The sequence below is a fragment of the Eucyclogobius newberryi genome, unplaced genomic scaffold (assembly GCF_026437365.1).
Source record: "Eucyclogobius newberryi isolate DKJ021-1_F unplaced genomic scaffold, fEucNew1.0.hap1 SCAF_17, whole genome shotgun sequence".
NCBI classification, from domain to species: domain Eukaryota; kingdom Metazoa; phylum Chordata; class Actinopteri; order Gobiiformes; family Gobiidae; genus Eucyclogobius; species Eucyclogobius newberryi.
Genome location: NW_027315801.1, coordinates 21320091 through 21341937, shown reverse-complemented (window position 1 = coordinate 21341937; position 21847 = coordinate 21320091). Strand labels below are relative to the sequence as shown.

The window sequence follows — 21847 nt, the reverse complement described above, 5'->3', positions numbered from 1 at the left end:
TTTAAGAAAAATAAAACATAGAAATAAGTGTCTTTCAAGCTTACCTTTCAGAACACAAGATGGACTTTTATACTTGCCACTTAACACTTAATATGGTCAAATTATTTATCAAAAGCCTGAACTCTGTACTGTATGTTTTACTGACACAGGATTGGCTGTAAAATTCTATAAAAAAATATTGACCGTTAACAACAACAGAATCTTTTATGGATTTCACTTTTGTACTCGGATTGATAATAAAACTAATATTGAAACCAGATACTACTTTGAGGTAGTTTTGATACTGAAAAAATCCATAAATAAGACAAAGTTGTTATAGAATTATATTTATTAAGAGTGTAAAACCACATAATAGGCTTATATGAAAGAAATATCTTCCACTACTATTAATTTGTTTTGGTCTTTGTGGCATCTAAATTAGTCTGGAGCCCTTTCTTTATGATCAAAATCAAGTTTGACATTTTAGTAGATTCCCCCAATAATTGAAGCCTTTGTTCACCCTGGATTTTAGGATAAGGAATAGATTAAAAACTGTTATTATAATCTGTTTGTGTTTTTAGTGTCCAGAGCTGTGCAGGTTACGTAAGTTTTGTAAGACGTAAACAGAAGCGGTGTGCGTGAGACAGTTCCTGCTGATGATGAGAGAATGAACCCGGAGTATTCCGTCGTTAAACAGCCAGGGGCAGAAAAAAACACTGAAATTTACGAGAAAAGGAAAATTAGGAGAAGAACAAAGCAGCGGGATTCATGTGCGCAAACTGGGAATAATGGGAGGAAGTGGAGAGAGGACAGAGTTTTGCAGCTGCATTTTAGACCAAGACTGGACTATGAAGCAGAGCTTTAATCTAGTGAGGAATCTAGTTTTTATGTTAATTCAGTATGATCTTTCAAGTTGTATAGGTTTATCACATTTCTTTCCTCCCAGATACTCTATACTCTAATCATAACTTCATGTCAAGTTTATTTACCCCAAATTCTCCAAATCATGCCGTGTTTAAGTTGTCCATCCAAGACTTGAACAACAACAATGTATATAAATGACATACTACTTCTTTAGGTAATCTGTTGCAAGGACCTGCCCTCTGCTGATGCACTAAGAAATAAGGCTTAAAACACTATCTTAGCAAAAACAATTGCGCTCCAAATTAATCTAATGATGTTGTATGAGCTTTAGAAACAGAGAGTAGCACATCCTGGATGACCACCTATGACCTAATGATGTCATAAGGTGAAACAGTTCTGGACAGAGTGAAAGTCTAAATTATGTAGGATTACTCAAACATATGAATGAGCTAAAGCCCAATTTCAAGTATGTTTTTTTGATGAGGAAATAACATTAGAACATGGCCACAAGATCATTTATAAGATAAGATAAGATAATCCTTTAATATCCACACAAGGGATATCTTATTTACAGTGCACACGTGTCACGTTTATGTGTTTTTGTAATAGTGACTTCATTTGGTGGGATAGTACCAGTGGTATTTATTGTAGTTTTACATCAGTCACAAGGCAATTTGTGAAGAAAAAAAATTCGAGGCAACGTAGTTCTAAAACGAAAACTAACTACACATTCACTAAACAAAACTGAACGTCATTTTAAACATTAAGAAAACAAAGACACTGACATGTATTTTCAATTAGTAAACAATAATTACCAGTATTGTGCAAATTTGACAAGCTTGGTCTGACCAGGAAAGAAAAGGATAAACTTGATGTGAATTGTCCAACTGTCCAAGACTTATCGGCAGAAACACGGCTTGTTCCATCACCCGTCACACACTCTTAACACATTCCTACAAGAAAGATGAGACCCGCTCCTCTCCGCCTCTCTGTTCTTCGCACGGAGCTCTTCTGATGGACGTTGTTAGGTCAGATTCTTCAAATGTCTCGCCCTCGTGTTGTCGGTCACTTCGCTGACTGGTCCGCTCTTTACCTCCGCTCTCCAACCTTCGCTTACCTGAGATACACCAATATAATATTTTAAACTTGTTCCAAACACACACTTTTTCGCTCACTCACCTGCTCTACAGTCCTATTGTGTCTATTCCAGTTCTGTCTGTGTTTAACATTTTTGGTCGTGTCTGGTTTGAGTATCCCCTGCATTTATCTAGGTATTATTTATTTTGAACTTGTAATGAATACTGTTTCAACCACAAAAGAACACATTATTTGCTCTATATTTGGATGATTCTTTCACCTTCATGTTCTACGCAATTCCTAATCCTTCAGTATCAGATTCTAGTGTCTTTTCTTACTGTGCTGTAACCACGGCGAGGGCGCCGGCTCCTCTGTTGTGTCTACAGTGTTCAGGTGAAACGGACCTGAGCCGGTTCAAAGAGTTACTGTTGTGTCTAAAACAGGACTCGAGCCCACAGGGGATACACGGGTTATGGGGGAAAACGGCAAAATAAACCTTTCATGCATAAACCATTGGAAATATGAAAGTTTCAGTTGATAATGATGAGACGGGGAGTGAACGTGTGTGGCTCAGTTGATTGTGTGTTAGTCCAACTCAGCAGCGCGGTTAGATCGACCGACCCACAGGTACATATTGTTGTTGTGTCCGTGAACACTTAATACGCCTCATGCTCAGAGTCTGCGTTCACTGGTGAACGCGCGTGCGTGTGTGTGTGTGTGTGCGTGTATGGGTGGGTGATCAGTTCCTTGATGTAAAGCGCATTGAGTGACTTGAAGGTGGAAAATAGTTATTTATTGTGACCATTTGCCATTCTTTATGTTATGTGGTTTATTATTCCACAATTTACTCTTGGTGACGGTCCACGCACAAAGCAAAAGTAATTTATACATTCAGGATAATCCTAATTACAAGTCCAAAACAGGGGAGTTTTAACATAAATGGGTAGAAAATCCCATAAATTCCAAATTTGAACAATACACACTGCTGTTATAAAAATTAATTGAATTGAAGTCAGTTGCAGTGTACACAAAATTATACTGCTACTGAGTTGACTGAAAAAACATTGTATTCTTTTTGTGTTGCGTCTCCAGGAAGTTGGAGTGACCTGAGGTGAAGGAGTGAAGACTGTAAACCAGGCAGGGTCGAAGGCCAGGGGTTAAAGGTTGGATGGCCACAGGAGTGAACTACTGGAGCACGTATGAACCCACTTATAAGGTCAGACTTAACATAGCTTTTAAAATTCTGCAGCATAAATCCAACTATATAAACAGGATTTGAGATAACATTTCTCTTTGTTTAGTTGTTAAGTCCATCTAACCGATTTTGTGTCCAAAACTTGAGATAACTAACAAAAACAAAACTAGATTGTTCATAAAAACAATTGCCAGCGGTGTACGTATTCTGAAAACTTTGTGTTTCTGTTCCCTGCTCAGGTGAGAGAGAGCGTTTGGGGCGGGGTAGAGCTCGACTCCAGCAGCGAAGAAGGCGGGGGCGGGGTCACATGGGTCGCACCCACCATGGAGGTCAGAGGTCAGCTCATCACAGCCACAGGTCGGCGTTCCGTCCAGAACATGATCTGTAATCTCACACAGTACACTTATATATATTTGTGTGACACAGGCCCCGACAGGAAGCAGCGAGCTCAGCGAGTGGTCGAGCTGCAGGAGAGGAGGCAGGGCTTACAGACACTGCTCAGCACGCGATTGGCTGAGCTCAGGCGTGTCTGTCTCCAGGAAGCAGTAAGTGATGGATCGTAACAGTTTTAGTTTAAGTAGAAGTTGCAAAATGATTAGACTTGGTGTATGGTGTATAGAGCTGAAAATGGCTCTCTTCAATATTATTACATCTGTGATTGGCCTGTATGATATCTTGTCTTTGATCGTCCAGGAGCTCACTGGTTTACTTCCTGTCGACTTCCCATTGGAGGAGGGAGAGAAACCTCCTTCAGTCTGGCGACGAGGAGGCTCCAGACTCAACAGGAAGAATAGGACTGAGGTGAGAAGCAGGAACTCCAACATGTACTATTTCTGTAATTGTGGAAAACTTCTAACCTTTTGGAAATGATAATAATGAAATCATATGATTGATTGTGTGCAGCTGGAAGAGAAAAAAAAGAAGACTTTGTTTAGTTCAGTCCGAAAACACAGTGAACCTGAACACATCTGTCACGTGCAGATCCAGAGATCCAAGAGGACTGTCCACCGAGGCTGCCACACAGGTAGTGTACAAAGAGTTCTGTGCTTAGACCATGGTCCTGGCTCAGATCTGGTCCACTGCTCGTGACATGTTAATCAAATACAGTGGACAAATTTCCCTCAGGCGACATCGAAGGCTTGTATTGTAAGAGTGTCATTGATTGTTTTTGTTTTGCAGATGAGTCTGTGAGGTCAGAGAGCAGCTCCACGTCAGACTCCACAGGACATGACAATGGTAACACATACATATGACCCAAATACTCTTCCTTTATCGAGTAGTCCTGAACACACCAGGGCAGTAGTGCAGACATGACCATGGCACAATCACTCGGACGGTCTGAACTTTGGAGGAGCACCTGGTTGTTTGCCCCAAGGGTCAGTTCTGGGACCCGTTCTGTTCATCCTCTACATGCTGCCGTTAAGTCCGTTGATAAGCAGTGAAAAGTTTCCATGTATCGACTTGAAAACCAAACACAAAGGTTGAAGCTAGTTCTTCACTTTCACCTCACTTAAAGGTCCCATAACATGCAAAATTGACTTTTCAGAGCTTTTCACCTTCTTACATTGCTATTTGTGCTTCATATACGTACCCAGAGTGTTTTTTTGATTGATTCCCGCTATATTACAGACTCTCCTTTCTTCCTTTCTCCCTTTTTTCTCCTTTCCTCGAATCTCCAAACTGACGGGCGGTGGGGCAAGACCGCGTCATAAGGGCAAGCACGCGTCAACCGGCAACCAGGAAAATAAACGGAGAGAAGTTCTATCCGATACCGAAAAAACAGGAAATAAGAGCGCGATGGACATAAGACTTATATATATAAGTATATAATATATATCTATATAATATATCTATATATATATCTATATCTATATATCTATATATATCTATATATCTATTATATATATATATATATATATATATATATATATATATATCTGTTCTGCGCACGCTGTAGAATAAACACCAGATTTATTTATTTATTTAGTCTCAAAGTAGTGTTGATCTGAAGGTTCTATCGTTTCTCACTCAGTCGAGCGGAGCGGCGCAGCGCGGAGCAGACAGCTGTGGGGCTACGTCACGGGTGGGCGGGGCACACACGCGCTCTGAGACTACGTCACGGGTTGGGCGGGGGAGCCAGATCGCTCTTCGCAAGGGTGGGGGCGAATATCAAACCAAGCCGTTTGCATTTCCGGGTTGGTAAGGGGGTCCAAGGTATGGGTGATATTTCTAAACTATTATGTTAAGGGTGTTGCACAACCCTTATTATTATCAATTATACACTTAGGATAGACTACAAAACGTGAAAAAAGCATGTTATGGCACCTTTAAGTAAAGGATTGATTTAGTTGGGTTGAAAGTATCAGGCAACTGCCAAACACATAGTTCAGTCTAGACTCTGCTCCTTTGTCTCCTGTGTAATAATTCTGTCTCTTTTATGCATATATCCTGATTTAATGCTGTCCTAGTTCACCTGCTGGCCCAGTTTCTTGAGTTGTCCCAGAAATCTTATTTTAGTCTCTGCAACAAATGTATTTTACATTGCTATTTTTGTCAACATCAGGTGCATCTGGATGTTTGAGAACAGTCCTGATTCAGCTTCATTCTCTGTGCAGAAATGAACAAAGATCTGAATACAAAAATAGATATTATTATTTTGGATGATTGATTAAAATAAGTTGCAAGTTAAATCTCCTTTATGTGGAATTGGTGAATTCTTGTCTTCTTTCTGAAATCTTTGCTTTTTTCTGCAACATATCACATAGTGATATGTTCTTCTGTATCTACCTCTGTATCTTCCTGCGTTGCACCAATGAAATTTCCCCATGTGGGACAATAAAGGAATATCTTATCTTATCTTATCTTATAACATATTTTCCCTTAGATGAAAGTGTGTCCCAGTGTCGCCCTCCGATGGTCACTGCTGGTTCTTCTCCAGTTGAGGTTTTCTCCCAAAACAAAACCAGAAACAACTCAGTCCACAGCAGGTGAGAATGGATACAATATTTGATCTATTATATTTATATACCTTTATAAATTAAAAGAAAAACGTTCTGAATTAATTGGTAGCAGATTTAAAGAAGACCTATAGTGCTTTTGTCTGATATATACTGTAGTTCTAATCCACAACACCAGTGGACCATTATGTTATAATGCGGACATCTTAAACCGCAATATTGAGCGGATAAAGAAACAAGTCCACTGACCTCCAGATGCTGATTTGCGCCGGCGCCTTTATGTCACGTCTCCTTGTGGAACACTGCAGTTCACACTTTTTTCCATTTGTGTCAAACTGAATATACGACGTTGCCGAATTCTCTGTGTGTCACCGTCTAAGACAAAAACATGTCAGAAGGATGTCAGTAAAGCACAGTCGCCGTGTATCATGGGGAATCTTTAATAGCGTTTTGGGATAATACAAATCACTCAAACGTCCAAGAATCACTCTAAATGCAACTTTGATTGTTTATGTTGGACGAAGGCAGATAATGATAATATGGTTAAAACTGAAAATCTTCTAGTTGTTTTTGCATAATAGGTCTCCTTTAACCTTCATATCAACATGTATTTATTTTAACTCTTTTCTGCTGCTGTTACCTTGAGATTTAGTATGTATTTCATAGTTTTCTGTCTCTTTTATATTCATTAATTTAGAACCCTGGACTCCCCCATTCTTTATTTTATTATCATCATCCCCTGTTTTATTTTTGTAATTTGCTTCCTGTTGGTTAATTAATGTAGTTTTTTCTTTGAAAATGTATTTGTCTAGTATTGCTGTCTTCACTTGTGTATTTATTGCACCATTTGCTCTTTCTACTTTCGACAAATTTGTTCTAGCCAGAAAATAATATTAAAAAAATTATCACAAAAAAACCCACTGAATATCACACACTTACCTATTATTTATTATATTAGTAATTGCGATTGATTTGAGTAAAGTCTTAATAATAATAGTCTGAGCGTTGTTCCTCCAGGTCTGACTCTCAGGACGTGCTCCAGAAACACTCCCCTCCTCACCCGCCTCCTCCGCCGCCTCGATCCCTGGACGGCTCCAGCTCCTCTGGGCAGACGGAACCGGAGCAGCTGGGCAGGACTGGAGGAAGCTTTGCAAGTAATGGAGGCAGAGCTAATGGCGCTAACAGACCTGTGGCAAATGGACCAGTAGGGGGAGCTAACTTGGCCCGGCGCAGTAACAACTCGGATGGACAGTTGGACAGAGGGACTTCCACAGACGCAGATGGGCGCTGGGTCAATGGTGAGTAGTTGGACCCAAGTCTAAAGGACTATTATGAGTTTACTCATTGGCAGAATTTTAGGAACAGGATCCATTACAATTACTATTATAAGACCACATAGTAGCAGAAATAGTGTAATATTGTACATTACACATTATTATCTACCTCTGTATCTACCTGCGTTGCATCAATGTTTGTAGCCTTTGTTCTTATGTTCTTTTCTATTACAGGTTTGACCTCTTCAAAGGGAGGAGCCGTGAGGAGTTCAGAGAATGATACTCGGACTCTCAGGACCACAAACGGATCAAAACCAAGCACCAGGACTGAACCAGGACTTCGACCAGACACGGTCAGAGGCAGAGCGCCGTACAGTGACCTGCTCCTGGATTACGTCTGGACCAAACAGCAGCAGATGCTCCAGAGGCAGCAGTCACATGGGAGTCGTCAGCCAATCACAGCTCTGTATCCAAACCAACAAACAACTCTTGCCCCTCCCACTTACCGTGGCCTGCACAGTGAACGTCAGCGAATAAAAGTCACCCGGACTAAATCATGCGGTCCCTTCCTCCCTGTGCAGCCTCAGGGAGCAGAAAACTTTGACTCTCAGCATGCGCCTCTGCAGGCAGACCCCCACCCACACCTGCTGCCCCCCCGGCCCTCCCAGGCTGCTCTAAACCAGGACCAGCACAATGAAGAGCCAACCAGGAGTCTGCACAAGGCACTTGCTCTGGAAGGTAACTGCATTATTTGTTACATATTTTTACATGTCAAAAGTCTGCTCCTCCATCAAGGTTCTCCTTGAGAAGGCACAAAACATACAGTATTCAAATAATAAAATAGCTTGAATGATAGACATAAACACAGCTGGACTTTTTTCCTTGTAACCGTCTGGGTGAAATGTGTCTGTGCCCTTGCGTTCATAAGACACACTGTTGAATCTAAAGTTTCTCTCTCAGATTCAGATTCAAAGATCTGATGAATGTTTGATGCTAAACTGAAAGTGGGTCACTGCAGCAGGTTCCTCTGCAGTGGAGTGAACTGTAGCACCACCTGCTGGGACAATATAATAACACATTAATTATTCTTATTTTAATATTATTATCAATTGGTGCTTTGACTTAAATGGCACACTTTCATGAAGGATTTGAAATTGTTTAAGCATAAAAGAACAGTTTTTCATTTTCAAGTTATCACCCATCTTGTTCTTAGTTATATCTGTCAGATCTGTAGTAGATTAGGTTCTGCTTCTCCTTAGATGGTTTCCCTGCTCTATGCCAGTGATTTGACCCTTCTCAAATTGACATATCTTCCATGACCACGGGTTTTGTCTTTCCACATGGTTGTTTCAGAAATGAGAAGCCACTCACTGCGTCAGTCTGGTTTAAATACTGTGTTGCAGCTGAAAGATCATCACTTGTAGCAGTTCTCCAGTAGGAGGAGAGGACCTGTATTGTATTTGCTTAGTTGAATCCAATTTTTAAAGCACATTTAGACTGGTGTTAGGAGTTTGGTAAAAAGGCCAAAACATTTGCCAGAACACTCCCATTACACACCATTAAAATGTCTGATAGTTTCCAGATACACCACATATTTTTCTAAATCCTTTAATCCTCAAACATCAGGAGAAAACAAGGATCAAATTAATCCTTGTTTTGTAACTGTAACCCCCTTAATGGATTAAAAAAAATCACGCTATTGATATATTATTAATCACATTGCGTTCACATTTTAATGCAATGATTTAGATGTGACATAAAACGTTCACATTTGATACATTTTCCATTCAATTATATCATTGAATTACTTCAAAAGTATAAATAAATTATTTAAAAGTCCAACTATCTTAAATGTATGTCTAGACATTGTTTTGAATCTGTGGCAACATGTTTCAGACATATATGACCACAGAACAGGTTTAGTGAAGTTAAAGGCCTTTCAACTAATGGTGTAACTGCTAGTGTTGGCTTAGTGTTTACCAGTGTTCTGTAGTAATGTGATATTTTGTCCATTTTACTCATCTTTGCCTCGTATGTACTGTCAATGGTCCAAGCGCTCACACGTGACATTTCTTTTGCTCAGAGAAAGCACAGCGTTAAACTCCACATCTCTGCGGCGTAGGAGGCAGATTTGTACCGCTCTCCTTTACTTTTGGGCTCATAAACATCAGCTGCAGATCTGTCTCGCCTCTCTAACTTTACCAGAGCATGTTAATTCATTATTCATTTATTCTTTTAATTATATTCAATCATCATTAATTGCATGACTTCACACTTTCACTTTGACAGCACTAATGTAAATACAAAGACATGGGAATTATATCTGTTTCCTAATTACTGTATGTGTTTGATTGACAGGTCTGCGAGACTGGTATCTGAGGAACACATTAGGCTCCTCCCACCCAAATCCGACCAATGGGAGCGCAGCCCCAAACGGTATCAAAGGAAGGAGACGGACCACACACGGTGTCATCCACCACTCAAACTACCAAGATGCCAACTCCCACAATGCAACACTGCACCATTCTAACTACCAGGACCATTCAAACTATCTGGAATCAAACTCCCACAATGCCCCTTTGTCCAACTTCAGGGACATTAATCACAACGGGACTGTTAAAAAGTCGGGCCTGCCTCATTCTGCTACTTTCCATGGACTCTCGCTCCACGGCAGGTCAGTCAGAGGCAGTTTGACTCCTTTTACCATGAAACGTGTATGTAACTGTGTAGCCATTAGCATGTTCCCCTACTGCCCCTGTGTACACATAAAAAAGAAAGCACTTGCAAGCAATGTTCTCTCTGATTCTTCATGTGTCTGAGCAAACACACAAATATCCAGAGCGGTCCGAGGCTGTGAGCCACATCAGACGTGTGCACGGTGGTCATGCCAGTAAGTTACATACTTTATTAAAAGAATCAAATTGCCGCAGCCATTTCTGTTATATTACTTTTAATTAAGTGATTTAACCCACTTACTGTGAAAAAGACCCAAATCTTGTTCATGACCTGTGCAGCCGGGGCGGAGTTGAAGGCAGAGCGGCCCACTATGACACCATAACATTACAGTAGTATTTATTCCTGGGAGTCATTGCATATCTATTCATTTTATATACTCAGTTGGCCATAGTTGTATGATATCCTACATATAATGTCAGCTTGTTTCAATCTGTTTGTTATGTAAACAGAGCTGAATATTGATTTATATAGATTTTTTATTACTTTCATTACCGACACCAATTTTTTTAGTACAGCAGGTAACCAAGTACTTTTCAGTCAATAAAAGAAAAAGAAAAGCTGGATGAGTTTATGTCATACTGTGTAAACTTCCAGTCAAAGCAAAAACTATTTTATGAGAAAATCAGGTGAAGGACCCTCAACTAGAAAACGTACATACACCTTTAAACATCAAACTGCCTCATTTCACCTGAGAAGCCTAATGTTCTGTGGGCCTATAGTCTACTCTCTGTGGCCCCTTTGTGGACCCTCACACAACTATTTGTGTATTTGTGAATATATCAATATTTAAGGGCTATGGTCCGGTCCAAGCTGTTGCAGATTATATTACTGCAATGAGACTGTCTGTATATGGGCCACATTTAAACAGTTCTGAGCTAGAGACCTGCATGGGACTGTCTTTAAATAAATAAACTAATCCTACCGAACCTGTTCAGAGAGAGAAACGTATGACACCAAAAAGCTCATTCAGATTGCGCCGCGGTCACTCCTCTAGCATCGCGCTCAGCCCCATTCATAAAGTTTCACCAGCATTGTTCTACTCATATGGTCAAAGTGTCCTGTGATAATACATCTACATAATGCAGATCTCCTCCTCTTATCTCCACCTGCTCTGTCCTCTGTTACACCAAGTGGTCACACGCTCTCACGCATACACCGTGCTTACTGCTCCATATCACCACTCTGCAGCAGCCCATCGTCTCTGCACAGCACGCTGCTCTCACATGAGGTCATGCAAATCCACCTGATCCTGCAGCATTTGACCCGCAAAAAATCCCTCTAGAAGTCTCTAGTCACAACTAAGACGGGGGCCGGCGGCGCTACTCGCCTCCTCTACAGCTCGGCCCACACCGGCCCATTTACCCATCAGCCAACCGGGAAAATCCCTGTATGCTAGTTCACCCTTTTCTGTCACTCACTGAATCACATACATTTTTATGCGTTTAGTTTATTTTCAATTCAGGTTGGATTTTTATTTTGTGCACGGTGAAGATTTTCTGTGCAGAGACCTTCGGAGCAGTGTGCAATTGCGCGTGCACGCAGCTTAGAGGGAACAGTGTCTCTGAAGAAAGCAGTGAAATGCCCAGAAGATAAAAAATCTTTATGGTCCCAGTGTTTGTGAGTTTTGTGTCTTAATCGTTTTTTCTTCTTCTGTCACAGGTCAGTGGATGCTCCACTCTACAATGATGCATTCCCCATTCACAAACAGGAAGTGCCCATAAGACAGGTGTCATGTGACCATCCCACTCCAGGAACTCTGGTCTGAAGCCCCCAATCAGACCACAGCAAGTCTGTACCAACTTATGACACAAGAACCTTTTATTGATATATTAAAGACCGTAATCTATGGAGCGACTACATCCCGGGCTGGTTTCCTGGGCGTTTTAAATCACTGGATATGACTAAATCAAATATGTCTTGATTCAATTATGTGGAAACAAGCTATATATATTGTAATTTTCCTTAACTGGACCGTGCTCGGACAATCAGGGTGAAAAGGAAAGAAGTATTTATATCTGCGATGACATCACCAGCTGACAACACCAGCTCAGTAGCCAACCAGCAGTCTCCAAACGGTCAGGTGACTCTCGCTCCTCAGGTTTGCCCTCACTCAAATGAAAACGTGAGGACGCTTTCAAACATGTTTCTGTCTTTGGACTCAACGCTGCTGCACAGAATCCTAAGCTCTGCCCACATATTTGTTAAGAAATTTGGATGGTTTTTTTTTTTTTAAAGAACTTTTGGAAGCGAAAAGGTTTTTGAAATGTTTGGATCAAAATGTTTTTTAAGTCACTTTTTAGGATGTCGCCGTCATGAATTAGCTTTAATGCATGACATTGTTGGCGTTTGTATTGAACACTCTCAATGTGATGCTGAATTTAAAATGCACTACAGCAGGTGTTGACATTTGACTTCAGAGGCTGTTTATTTCTGTTTTATATGTAAGCCACTTTATGCTGAAACAATCTAATATTAGATAATCAAGTGAATCTATTAAATGTGAAGTAGCCTTGCTGGTAAAAAAAAAACCATTGAACCAAAAATGGGGGATACTTTATGCTCCGCTCTGTCTCTCGAATTGTACATTATGTTACATTTGAGTATGTTATAGCAATACAAGCAGGACTAGGCACTGACTAGTTAGAAGGACTTTCAGACCAGTGCTGAACCAAGTGAAACTGAGCCACTACCATATCTAAACCAGGACTAAATCTGAGCATGACCAGGTTTAAAGCAGGAATCGATAGGATCATCCTGGGCAACTGATCCATCCCTGTAGGTCATGAACCAGCCTCTGAAGTTGAACTGTCAAAAGATAATCAATTGTTTGCTCAATGCTAATGTTTGCTTTGCTTGTAAAATGTTCCAAGTATGTTGGTCTGAGAGCAATAATTAAACTAGGATTATTCCGCTGCAGTGACAATCGATCTACTGATTATTGATCATTTATACTGGGTTTTATATCAACTTTAACAAAGCAGGAGCCAAACACAGGTTGATGTGTTCATTGTAAGAAATGACAATGTATGTTAAATCGTTTTTTGTTATTGTTTTCAGTTATGAACAATGACACTTTCTGTTCTGTCCATATCAGGTAATAAGTAGGTTTCTCAAACAAACCAGGCCTCTTATTGACCCTATTCCGCCCCGCCCACTTTTCCCTCTTTTCCAACGTGATCGACACTTTTGTTGTAATGACACTTCCGATCCAGCGGGAACTCTTTAGGTTTAAAAGGAGAACAAGGGAAAAGTCTAAAACATGCTTTAAAGTAGATTGATTTGTGTAAAATATCCAATGTTCACGTGACCAACAAGTCAACAATGCACCGATTCCCTGGGCGGCCCGAAAACAACTTTTTAGTCTGTGTAGAACTTATTTTCTCTGGAGGTCTGCAGCTCTAAGTTAACTAATACAACTGGAAGAAGGATTACGTGGCGTATAGCGGCGCCCACACGGGCTTCTGGAATAAGGTGAAAAGAATAAATACAACCAGTTAATCTGCTCCTCTGAAACTCCCAAACCATAAGAAAAGTGCTATAACTATAATATGAATGACTCAGAAGTGCACATGTTACAGCTACGTGAAAGTTCTTTCTCCTCAGTCACTTTGGTGAGGTACTTTTGTACCACATCTGCCCTGAGGCAGACAAATGAAGATGTCATGTGCCTGCCACCTCACATACATCAAATGCATGTCTCCATTGCATTATGATGATAATTTAAGAAATTTATAATCTGCTAAATTGCCCAAAATATTTCCTACAAACATTATTTAAGACTGTTAAATAATGTGTTATTGTCCAAATGAATGGGCACGGTTATTGTCAGGTAGACAGGGCCACCATTAGTTGTAACACACTAGTACATAAATGATCGTCTAATTATTCTAGCACTTTTTCAAGCATCTTTGAATGCCATTCCTCAAGTCACATTTACAGAATGGGCTTCAGAGGAGCAGACCTCCTCAGAGTTCCCACTCACTCCAACCAAAGCAGAACAGTCAAACATTTGTTCACAAAATGTAAATATTTAGTGCTGTTGTGGTGCATTCGTGGCCACTCTGTAATTCTTTTTAAAATCTTTTTGGACTGCTCAGCTGTTTGTACTTTTTCACTCTGGATTTTGTATTTCAGATTTGGCTTTGTAAATGCTAAAGTGAACAGACGGGTGAACACAGTGTTTTAAATAAAGATGGTCAGTATTTACACCGTGCTGAAACCGTGTATTCCTGTTTTCCTGAACCTTTTATAACTCAAGGAAAAATATAGGTGTTAGTTTGAAATATGGATCATCCAGTCATCCGGCCTTATATTGGTTTATTCCTTTCCTATTTTTCTTTTTTCTAAGGATTTTTTGCTTGTAGGCTTTAATAGAACGGACAGCTTTTATTGTTAAATGGGGATGAGAGATTTGGGAGGACATGCAGCACATTGTCGGAGCCGGGAGTCAAACTCACGACACTGCGGCCGGCTCCACTGGCATGGGCGCTACACTTTAACTACTCCACCACCGGGAAGCATGGTTTATTCCTTTCCATCCATTTTACATTTCCAGGGAAAAGATTCAGTTTTAAAACATTGTAGTGTAGGTACCATCAAATTACCCATGTTAATAGGAATGTATTTTTTTTATTTTTATTATAGTACCAATAAAAATACAAGCAATTTGACTAATAGTCCAATGATGTTTGTAGGTTTAATTAAATCTGACAAATTACCCGTAAATAAAACTTCAAGTCGTAAAATTGCCCCGAAATGCTTTTCATAAATAAAATGGCCTGTATCTTGGCTTGTATTAATTGTAAAACCAATTGAATTGGTTTGATTTATGTTTGAACCTGCCTAATACTATAATATATGTGTTAACAGATGGACGGAAGAGACAAATTGTTCAAATGTTATCGTTTTGCTCCAAAATATTGATACCGGCAACACAGCAACCATGAACAGAGAAGTTGGTGAATATTTTGATTTAATTCCAGTATCCAATCGTTATAAGAAAAAACAGTGCCCTCTCAACAGGACATTTTTAAAATGTTCTGGCAGGTCCAAAAGGAGCTGGACAGAATGATGCCTGGTTTTCAGAAGCCAAGAGCCAAAAGCATGGATGCATTATAAAAATAATGTTTTTATTATACATTACATTATATATTACATTACATTAAATACATCGCATTACATATACATTATATTACATTACACATACATTATATTATAAAAAGGCTAAAAGTCTCAATATAAAAGGTCATCAATGAGGCAAGATCAAAAAGGCCTCAAGGGGGATGGCTGGGATGGAGATGCCATTGAAGATGATGGTTTCCGTGGAAAGTTCATGGAAGGGCATCTGGATGTTCTGGCTCACAGGCTGTTGATTGGCAGGAATGGCAAAGTGGTGGTGGTTTGGAGGAACTGCAATCTTCTCAGCTTTCCTCCTCTTGGCCTTGTTGCACTAATATGAAAAAAGATTAAATTAATCATTTGTTTTTTATTTTTTTAAAGTATTTTAGTATTCATTATAATTTAATTAGGTGATTCATTTAGTTATTTTCTTTTGTGATATAATATATATACTGGATGTGTGTGTGTGTTTGTTGGAGAGTATCCATAGTATATGTACAAACACCATCTATAAAAGCATAGCTTGTGTGTTGGTGTATTGAAGCACTTACGTTGTCTTTGGGGGACCATCCCGGGTACTTGGCCTGGTGAGCTCTTCGTTCTCGGTGAGCCTGTTCAAAATATGGCACCTGCTCCTGGTCTGACATCATGTTCCACTGGAAACAAACAAGAAGCATGTTCACTAAAGTGTTCCAGAGGATGTAATACCCAGAGATGACATATCAGTTACATTTTTATCATGTTTATTGTGGTCATAAAATAAAGGTAAAGATTTTAAAAGGATCATTTAAAAAAGGTTTAGAAGCAACAATGTTTTAAATGCAATCCGCACAAATGTGAATGTACATCCTGATAAACATCTGAACAAGTGGCCCTTTAAAGTCCTTTTCACCATCAGTCTCATATGGCTCTAAACCTGATGATGTGCTGTGTGAGTGTTGGAGGAGTCAGTCACTCTTACACCACATTTGTGCAAAGTGGGTGAAATATCCTGCCCAAGGACACAACATTATACAATAGTCCAAACTGGGATCTTCCCACCAACCTTCCAATAGTAAAACCACTCCTCCCTGTAAATGACCTGAGTTAGTCCTAGGTCTACTCACCCTTTGGCCGAGCACCACGGTGATGTGAGCAGAGTTTGTGATCTTGAGCTCTTCCACCACATTGTGCCTCTGCTCAGCCTTGAACAGCATGAAGGCATTGGGAGGCTTTTTAATGTAGGGTTTGCCCTCCGTCTCATCCAGTTTCCTCTTCCTACAAATACAAGACAATATGTTACAACGATATAAAGGAGACTTGTGTTAAGGTGAACACTGACTCATCATATTAACTTTTTAAAAATTCTATTTACCTTGAAGCTGCATCGTCTGTAGCAGAGGTGGGGGGTGCTGCACTCGTGTCCTGATGGTTGGTCGGCCGGCAATCTGACACGCTCTTCTTTTGTGGACTGGGACGCAAGTCGCTTTCATCTGGGTCAGAAGCGATCAAAAAATCTACAAAGATCTCTTCCACAAACAAAGACTCATTTGGCACGAGTTCCGCTGTGGCTAAAAAGTCATCCAAAGCCACACGAAGGTCACATGATGGTTCCTCTTGTGCCACCGGTGCAGCAGATGGAGTCACAGGCGTATCCAGATATGCCGGGTCCTCAACGTGATGGACGTCTTTCCAAAGACTTATGAAGTCCCCTAGACTGAAGTCCATCATGCTTGTTGACTCCATATTTGAGATATTTGGAGAACTGGAAAAACATAAATGTATTATTTATCCGTTTATGGGAAGAAAACAGTCACAAAATATCAAATAATGTCAATCTCAGTGCGTAATTATTAATATTTGGTTTCTAGGCCTTTGCCGTGGCTGGCCCCAGACTGTGGAACAGTTTACCCTGCATATCAGAGCTGCTCCATGATAAGTCTTTTAAATCTGCTCTAAAGGCATTTTGCATTGAAGTTGTCTTAACCTTGTCTGTCTGCAAAATCCCCAAAAGTAAAACATGATCACATTTTACCCATTTCAACTTAGGAAAACTGATGAATACCATGTCCTCAAACTCCAAACAACCTTCTCAAATTTGTTCTACACTGTTTTGATTACGGTTCATTTTTATCTTTTATGTTGACAGATTACCACAACACAATGTCATACAATAAGCATGTGTTGACCTGTCCTCAAGCTGGGACAAACACGCTAGAAAAACATTAATGAATTATCAAGAGCAGTGTTTTGAACCCTCACAGCGTTAACGCGTAACGTCCAACTCTGGTGATTGAAAAGGATGAACTACTTGAACATTTGAAACACTTGTATGAACATTTGGAAACTGAAAAAAGAAAATGATGAAGTGAAAACAGTAGTTAAAATGAGTCCTCACCAATCACACTCAGATGGAACTGTATGTTTGAGATGGAGGAGTTCTTGTCAGATGTTGCTCATGAGATGAGATCTGATTCTGGTCTGAACCTGTCAGTTATTTATTTGAAAGTGGCTGTTCCATTGGCACATCGAGTTAGCTACGTCACGACCACGAGTTAGCTACGTCACGACCACGAGTTAGCTACGTCACGACAGTGGAGCGCATGTTTGCGTTGTATATTCACGTAAGTTTTGTCAACTAATTCTTACAAACTCTCACAAACTGATTAACCACCACGAGCTCTTGAGTGTTTAAGCTGTGCCTGTCTCGTTGTTAACTTTATTCAACGTGACCAGTGTCAAGCTAACACTGGTTTGGCTAGCATTGGCTAGCATTAGCATTGTTTCTTGGCTATTCCATCAATACTTTTTAAGCAATCAGAATTATGCAGTGCAGTATTTTAATGGCTTGCAGGGTAGTCATGTATGTTTTGTGTAAAAACATTTATAATTTTCCTTGCCTCAGATATGTATTGTTTTGATGCCTGATTAGCACACAGAGGGAGAGATGAAGGAGACACAGACACAGGCCAAAATGAGGCTGACAGTCAAAATAACTCCCCTATTCACTATGTAAGTTTTACACAGATACACTTATTTAAAATAGTTTGGCCCGCCATGGGTATTTAACAAACAAAAATGATTACTTTTGCCATCAATTCAAAGGGTACAAAATTGTCATAATGCTAAATGTTTTATCAATTTATTTTGTTTCCATCATAGCACAAAGAGGGAGCGTTGAAGAGGACGGCGACATGGGCCAACATTTGGAGAGTGCAGAAGTCACTCTAGAACCAGGTGAGAAAGCTGATATTCAAAACCTTTACAGAGTAAATGTGCCATGCAAATCTAAATAAACTAAATAACCAACAAACAAATGGACTGCAAAATGCAGTCTTTGAAGGTTCAATACACTCTGTCACCTAATAGCCTATGAGGGTTTGACAGGGCAGTGTTTTCTCCCATTTACGTATGTTTAAAATGACATTTCTTGACAAAGTGAGTGTGACCTTTCACAGAAATGACTGACTTTGCTTTAACAAATCCCATTTGATTGTGCCTTTTTTCAGACATACTATTCCTCCTCAAACCATTTACACAAGACAAAGTTGAATTACAAAGACATGCCTGCACTTAAAACTTGTATTAATATGAAATTTGAATCAATGTTCTTATAGGATGTTTGGGCCATAGCGCAAAAAGTGAGAGACGGAAGAGAAGGGATCATAGGCCACCACAGGCCACTGCAACGATTCATCCAGTTAATCCATTGAACTATTACATTGTGAAATCTTCCATTTTATTGCATGGTGATTAAAATACACATAAACACAGAGTCAATATTTCATATAAATATGCCAAAAATCTGGTAAGTCAACCCCTCCTAACAACCTGTCTTCACCTGGCTCATATACCTGTGACAACAGCAGCACTGCAGCGCCCCTCTGTGGACAAATAGAAAAATAACACATTGACAACAACAGATATTTTGCATTGCACAGCAAATACTATACAAGGCATACCAATAATCCTCTCAACTCTGACCTGGCCATTTTTCTGCCTCTTGCTCTGCTGCTGGACTATATTACCATTCATGCAGTTTGTAAGTTGTATGTCTCCCTGTACGGTTCTGGACAAAATATTTAAAAGCTAGTTGATTACGTTCAAAAATGCAACATCTTTAGATGCGGATTGGACAATGCTGTTTCCAGCTGAAAGCTATGAGTTGTTGTCTTTAATATTTAATAAATGCAAATCACATCTGTTTATTAATTTATTTAATAGGAATCATGAACATGAATGAACTTCAGTGGAATAAATCTGATTATAGCTACAACTCCAATTTGATCTGCAGTCCTTAGGGCAGGGAATAAAACATACAAATAGAAGGTTAATACAACACAAGGAAATGATCACATGACTGGTTTGAGTTTATCTACAGTTTGAGTTGCATTTTAAAGCTATAATTTGGGCCTCCCTTATTAAGAGGAGTCTTGGAGTCTTCTGTGTACTCCTTATTATTGTTTTTATTATTAGTACTACTGAATATCTCAGTATTTAAGTCAAGTAAGCATAAAAGACAACAACATAAACAACTGACATTCTTCATCTTCACAATGAACAGATTTTACTTCTGATTGATGATTGGGATCAATTCTAACTAGATTACACAAAACAACTGTTTTGAAGGTGTGATTATCATGTGATGGGAAAACCGGTACTTCCAATGGCACATTTCTTCATAGATTCACTAACAGGTGAAGAACGTGTCAAAGGAATGCCTCTTTGGCCTGCACAGCATCGGGGGAAGAATATTTTCATTAACCTGTGATGGCTCATCGTGCCATTTCTCCATCCCTCCTTTCCTCATTCTTATGACAACTCTTCTGTCCATGTAGTTTCAGATGTCTGCCACGTGATTAAGCTGCTCGACGTATTCTTGTCAAGCATCAGATGAACCCTGGCACAGGCAACTGACTGTCTCTGATGCTGTTTCTGAGTACCAAGCGGAAAAGAAATCAAGAAAAAGCATCTTCACACACCATGCACTGATACGATAACATCTGAGACCCCCGTCCATTCGTTTCTTCTCCTGAAGAATCGAGGAGGATTGCAGAAGCCAACAAAGCATTGCAGTTTGTAAAGAAGCAGAGCCTTGTTTCCAGCAGATCTTGAAAGCAACCTTCCACAAGGACACAGGGTTTCCAGGCCTGCACAGTCTTCTGGTGAAAATGACAAGTTCAAGAAACCGCATCATTCGGCTCCATCATTTGACTAAGAGAGAACCAGAGAAACTGAAATTGACAAAGATCATTTAATGGTCAGACATAAATTCACAAAGTTGTTCCACTTTCACCAGTAATGCACATCTGATAGACGTCTGAGTCATTGTCTTTCAAAGCCTTAGATTATACAAGTCATATAGCATACCCCTTCAAATGTTTGTCACTGTAGCGACAAGAAAGCCGGCTTCACAGAGCACATGTTACACAGCAAGCAATGGTTCTTTTGTAAAACAATATTTTTTTCTTTTTTTTAGTTTGATTAATTTCATACTTGAAAGGTATTAACAGAAAGCTTAATTATGTGAGTTTTAATGAGGCAGAAGTATATTTATGCTAATGCTGATTGATTCAACTGAAACTTGGAGCTTGTATGAACAGAACACACGTTGTAGGGGAAAAACAGCCATGAAATCCCTCTAAAACATAGGACAACAACAACAAAACTGACTGAAACACATTTAGTATGTGTGTATGTGTTTAGTATGTGTGTATGTGTTTAGTATGTGTGTATGTGTTTAGTATGTGTGTTTAGTATGTATGTGTTTAGTATGTGTGTTTAGTATGTGTGTATGTGTTTAGTATGTGTGTTTAGTATGTGTGTATGTGTTTAGTATGTGTGTTTAGTATGTATGTATGTGTTTAGTATGTGTGTATGTGTTTAGTATGTGTGTTTAGTATGTGTGTTTTGTATGTGGTTAGTATGTGTGTTTAGTATGTGTGTATGTGTTTAGTATGTGTGTATGGAAAACTTGGAGCATCAACAGAGCACAACTCTGAAGGTGACGGCATCAACATTCTGCATTTTTCTGCAGTTCCTGCAAAAAAAAATGTTACTCAGTTCTGTTTGTGTTAGCATTTGCTTATACAATTCAATTCAATTTATTTTGTAACGCCCAAAATCACAACAGCGGTGGAAACAAATATTCTCATTCTGTATCTCATTTTGAATCCACAGTTACTGTGTCAGAAAACAAAAGCAGATGTAAAACTATTTTTTTTGGAAGGTGACGACACTGTTATGGTCAGTTTTGTTTTTTCTTTTTTTCTTAATTAAAAAAACAAAACTAATGTTATTTGTTATAAAATAAAGGCCATTTTAAAGTGTTCCATGTTTTATGTTTACCTGTGTCAGAGTTGGTCATGTCGTGTCTATGTTCCACTCGTGGCCTGAACCTGGACGTAGTGACTGGTCATTTTGCACGTGGAAAGCTATGTTTGGTGTGAGATATACACATGGTTTAATAATTTGGGTAAATGTAAGAATTCAGAGTACTTTAGTTTATTTGCTCATAACAAAACGAACATAGCCATTTTATAAATGACTGATTATATAATGACTACACACTGTTTACTTTTAGTCAATGCACGAGTTATTATGAATACATATTTTGCTTTGGAGTTTGCTTTGACTTGATACAATTGATGTCTGCTTTGATCTGCAGG

The 21847-nt window shown here is 39.4% G+C and overlaps 3 protein-coding genes and 1 long non-coding RNA gene across 5 annotated transcripts in view; 2 read left to right on the top strand and 2 right to left on the bottom strand.

Moving 5' to 3' along the window:
• The window catches only part of ccdc120a (coiled-coil domain containing 120a), a 30418-nt gene extending 16126 nt beyond the window's left edge, over positions 1-14292 (top strand). The window contains exons 2-12 of the mRNA XM_072449400.1: positions 3013-3136; positions 3355-3472; positions 3542-3660; positions 3809-3916; positions 4019-4139; positions 4295-4351; positions 6000-6102; positions 7090-7370; positions 7581-8084; positions 9705-10020; positions 11742-14292. Coding sequence (XP_072305501.1) covers positions 3089-3136; positions 3355-3472; positions 3542-3660; positions 3809-3916; positions 4019-4139; positions 4295-4351; positions 6000-6102; positions 7090-7370; positions 7581-8084; positions 9705-10020; positions 11742-11847 — 1881 coding nt within the window. The 5' untranslated portion in view covers positions 3013-3088 and the 3' untranslated portion in view covers positions 11848-14292. The remainder of the gene's footprint in view (positions 1-3012; positions 3137-3354; positions 3473-3541; positions 3661-3808; positions 3917-4018; positions 4140-4294; positions 4352-5999; positions 6103-7089; positions 7371-7580; positions 8085-9704; positions 10021-11741) is intronic.
• A 995-nt stretch (positions 14293-15287) lies between these two features.
• On the bottom strand, positions 15288-15851 carry LOC140362437 (transcription factor 7-like 2). Its single transcript, XM_072448542.1, has 2 exons — positions 15752-15851; positions 15288-15531 (listed from the first exon to the last, which is right to left on the bottom strand). The coding sequence occupies exons 1-2, from the start codon at positions 15848-15850 to the stop codon at positions 15331-15333; spliced, it is 300 nt and encodes a 99-aa protein (XP_072304643.1). The 5' UTR covers position 15851; the 3' UTR covers positions 15288-15330.
• Positions 15852-16110: 259 nt separating this feature from the next.
• LOC140363586 (uncharacterized) lies at positions 16111-16937 on the bottom strand. Its single transcript, XM_072450221.1, has 3 exons — positions 16555-16937; positions 16307-16457; positions 16111-16191 (listed from the first exon to the last, which is right to left on the bottom strand). Exons 1-3 carry the CDS (start codon positions 16923-16925, stop codon positions 16111-16113), a joined length of 603 nt encoding a protein of 200 aa, XP_072306322.1. The 5' UTR covers positions 16926-16937.
• A 793-nt stretch (positions 16938-17730) lies between these two features.
• On the top strand, positions 17731-21420 carry LOC140362435 (uncharacterized). 2 transcript variants are annotated; one of them, XR_011927089.1, is made up of 3 exons: positions 17731-17803; positions 18342-18416; positions 20018-21420. It is a non-coding gene; the product is annotated as an uncharacterized lncRNA (long non-coding RNA). The 2 variants fall into 2 exon arrangements; XR_011927088.1 differs by lacking the exon at positions 17731-17803 and adding an exon at positions 18102-18191.
• The last annotated feature ends 427 nt before the right edge of the window (positions 21421-21847 follow it).

Coding starts and splice junctions, on each gene's coding strand:
- LOC140363586 (XM_072450221.1), bottom strand. CDS start 16,925: ATGGAGTCAACAAGCATGATGGACTTCAGTCTAGGGGACTTCATAAGT. Junction 16,458..16,554: donor ACAGACGATGCAGCTTCAAG/GTAAATAGAATT, acceptor TTGTATTTGTAG/GAAGAGGAAACTGGATGAGA. Junction 16,192..16,306: donor CCGTGGTGCTCGGCCAAAGG/GTGAGTAGACCT, acceptor GTCCTTGGGCAG/GATATTTCACCCACTTTGCA.
- LOC140362437 (XM_072448542.1), bottom strand. CDS start 15,850: ATGATGTCAGACCAGGAGCAGGTGCCATATTTTGAACAGGCTCACCGA. Junction 15,532..15,751: donor GATGGTCCCCCAAAGACAAC/GTAAGTGCTTCA, acceptor TTTTCATATTAG/TGCAACAAGGCCAAGAGGAG.